The sequence below is a fragment of the Trichomycterus rosablanca genome, chromosome 19, assembly GCF_030014385.1.
Source record: "Trichomycterus rosablanca isolate fTriRos1 chromosome 19, fTriRos1.hap1, whole genome shotgun sequence".
Taxonomy (NCBI): domain Eukaryota; kingdom Metazoa; phylum Chordata; class Actinopteri; order Siluriformes; family Trichomycteridae; genus Trichomycterus; species Trichomycterus rosablanca.
Genome location: NC_086006.1, coordinates 3,151,009 through 3,154,044, shown reverse-complemented (window position 1 = coordinate 3,154,044; position 3,036 = coordinate 3,151,009). Strand labels below are relative to the sequence as shown.

At 35.5% G+C, this 3,036-nt stretch overlaps 1 protein-coding gene across 1 annotated transcript; it reads left to right on the top strand.

The window, feature by feature from the left end:
* Positions 1-2,770, top strand: LOC134333840 (polymeric immunoglobulin receptor-like). The gene is made up of 7 exons (XM_063016007.1): positions 1-40; positions 140-445; positions 571-900; positions 1,566-1,655; positions 1,805-1,909; positions 2,012-2,046; positions 2,371-2,770. The coding sequence occupies exons 1-7, from the start codon at positions 1-3 to the stop codon at positions 2,425-2,427; spliced, it is 963 nt and encodes a 320-aa protein (XP_062872077.1). The 3' UTR covers positions 2,428-2,770.
* The last annotated feature ends 266 nt before the right edge of the window (positions 2,771-3,036 follow it).

Sequence of the window (3,036 nt, the reverse complement as noted above, 5' to 3'; positions counted from 1 at the left end):
ATGAAGATTCTTCTCATCTTTGTTCTTTACCTGATCTCAGGTCAGATATTCTTTTTTAATAACTACATGTAAAGTTAGTTAAGAGGATTGACAGCTCTGTGTGCTTTATTAAAACAAGAGATTTGTATTTGATTGACAGGACCAGCAGACGGCTCTAATGTGACTGGTTACTCAGGAGGAAGTGTCATTATATGCTCTGATCAGAAATGGGATTCAATGAACAGTAAATATATTTGTAAAACAGGACAACCAGGCTGCACAGATGTAATAAGGTCTTACTCAAAAAGCAACAAAGTGCAGAGTGGAAGATTTATGCTGTATAACAGAGTAGGAACTGTATTTGGAGTGTTGATCAGAAGGCTGAAGCCGCAGGATGCTGGTACATACAGAATTGGAACAGAAAATCAGAACAGCTATGATACTGTGAACCTGAAAGTAATTAATGGTGAGAAGCTATTTAATCTTAAATTGTTAGTGAAACATCTGGTCACATTTAACGTTGGGTCATTACAAGTTTTACAAAGCTATTAAGCTAATAGATTGTAATATTATTTTTTTTATATTTCACAGATTTCTGTTGTGGGGGGTCAAAAACCATGAATGCGTATCTAGGAGAGAGTATCACCCTCACCTGTAAATATCCAGAGGAATACGAGACATACTATAAAGATATCACAAAATTTAATGATGATGCCAATATTGAAGACGTTATAAACACTAAAACATCATCTCAGAATGGCAGATTCAGTATTTTTGATAATAAAAGTGCTAAAGTTATTAGTGTAAAGATCAGTAATGTGACTGATAATGATGAAGGATATTATCTCTGTGGAGTGTGGAAAGGAGAAGGCTCAGTCAGGTACTTCACCTTCTTCACAGAGATTCAGCTAAAGGTTACAGGTAAGATGCTTTAAAAAAGAATATTTACTGTTGCTACAGTTAAACTCAAACATATTATTTTTTTCTGTGATTGAGTAAACATATTTTGAACATATTTGAACACATTGTATTTACTGAGAGTTTTCTGACTATATGACGGAATGTGATTTGTCAAGAATATACAGCTCATACAGCAACTTTAAAATAATTATTTGGTGGTTTAGAAAGTTTTTAAATGACTGATTTTGCTTTTTCTTTGTCCTTGTGCAACAAATGTCGAGCTATAAGCTGTTTTAAACCAGGTCCTTTTCCTTCTTGAGCAACAGCCTGAGAGCGCATTGCAGTGTGAATCTTTTTGGATTATTGATGTTGTTCTAGTAACCATTCAATCACAACAGACCTGTTTTTTGTTTTGGTGGCTTTTAGATTACAATTGAAAGGTGACAATTTGGGCAGAGGCCACTGTTCCATGTATTTTAAATAGGTGCTATTGAACATGACCATTGATTAGAATCATTACTAAAAATTAGGTAACATTGCCACGAAGTAAAATGAGATAAAAATTACAAAAGTATGTAAATATTTAAGCCAGCAGTAATAAGTCATTTTTAATATTTTCATACTGTCAGGAAAATAAACCTGGGATCACATCTCACATATTAACCATTAATATTAACCATCTTTAGCAAAACCCAGCACAACCATCCAACCAACGACTGCCTACAGAACAACATCAACAACACCAAAAGCAACCTCGTCTGATCAAGCATGTTACAGTAAGAACTGTTTATTTATAACATACTGAGGATTGATGCCTTTAAATGCCAGACCAGGAACTGGGACATTTAGGAACTAGAAGGTTCCTGGTTTGAACCCAGTTTAATATTAAAATGGTTCTAAAGGCTTTTTAATTCATGATTTTTAGCAAAAGCTTCTTTTGTTGTCACCATTGTGAGTGTCATTGTGGCTCTGCTGCTGATTGGAGGGTTTGCGATGATCTTCTACAAACTAAGATGCACAAAAACTCAAGGTATTAATCCCACACACACACACACACACAGACACACACACACACATACACACAGAATTTATTTCAGTGTGTGCCAGGATAATTAATTGTGTACAATTACAGGTTCAATGTTACCCATGATGTACCACCATAAAAATGTAAGTAATTCTTCTAATAACCGCTCCATTGTGTTTAATATTATATATACTCCTCAGTTTAATTCAAATATAACAAGCTGTGCATTCAGGTGGCACAGCGGTCTGTTACACTAGCCTACCAGGTTTGAATTCCAGCAGTGCTATCGGCTGGGTGTCTACAGACATGATTGGCTATGTCTGAGCAATGGAGTAACGTCTCTCCAGGGTGTATCACTGCGTTGTGCCCAGTGTTTCCATGTGAACCCGCTTCCTTTACAACCCTGAGCAGAATGAAATAAAATGTAAAATGATGTTCAAATTATGTCTAATTCTTTCTCATTTTAGGTTGGTGATGAGGACAACAATCCAGCTAATTTGTATGAGAACTTCAGAAAGAACTAAGATTGCAGGCTTGTAGTGCTGGTGTGTAGCTCTGGAGACATGCAGTGTGTACTGTGTACTGTGTGTGTGTGTGTGTGTGTGTGTGTGTAATGTGTGTGTGTGTGTGTGTGTGTGTTTGGCAGGTGGCATTGCATTGCTTATAGTTTATGGGGCTGTGGCTGTCAAAGCCATTAATTTTTTAAAAGCTACAAAAATCAGAATCTAAGATGTTTATAGAAGAAAATTAATGTAATTAATCTTAATGGGTTTATTACAATGTTTAAATTTGAGCTCTTGAATCTGAATAGCATGTATTAACAAGACTTATTTCTGTGTTGTATTATTAAAGAAATGTATTAAAGAAATGAACCTAACATCTCAGTGTGTGTTCTTGTGTGGGTGAGTGTGTATATCTTGTGCAGATGTCATAAGGCAGGAATGTCTAATTTTATTTTATTTTGCAAAATATCACATTGCAAATTCAAAGTTATCAAGCAGTAATGATCATTCACTGCTGTAATAACACATCCAGCAACGTTTCAGAGCAGGAAACCAAAATAACCAAAATAACACGCCTGTAAATCCTCACCAGTGACATTCATAGCTAGGAAAAAAGACGCACGACAATCT

What these genes read in the sequence shown, in the direction of transcription:
- LOC134333840 (XM_063016007.1), top strand. Translation starts at nt 1, where the DNA reads ATGAAGATTCTTCTCATCTTTGTTCTTTACCTGATCTCAG. An exon ending in TGTTCTTTACCTGATCTCAG is followed by an intron (nt 41 to 139) that starts GTCAGATATTCT and finishes TTTGATTGACAG; the next exon opens with GACCAGCAGACGGCTCTAAT. An exon ending in GAACCTGAAAGTAATTAATG is followed by an intron (nt 446 to 570) that starts GTGAGAAGCTAT and finishes TATATTTCACAG; the next exon opens with ATTTCTGTTGTGGGGGGTCA.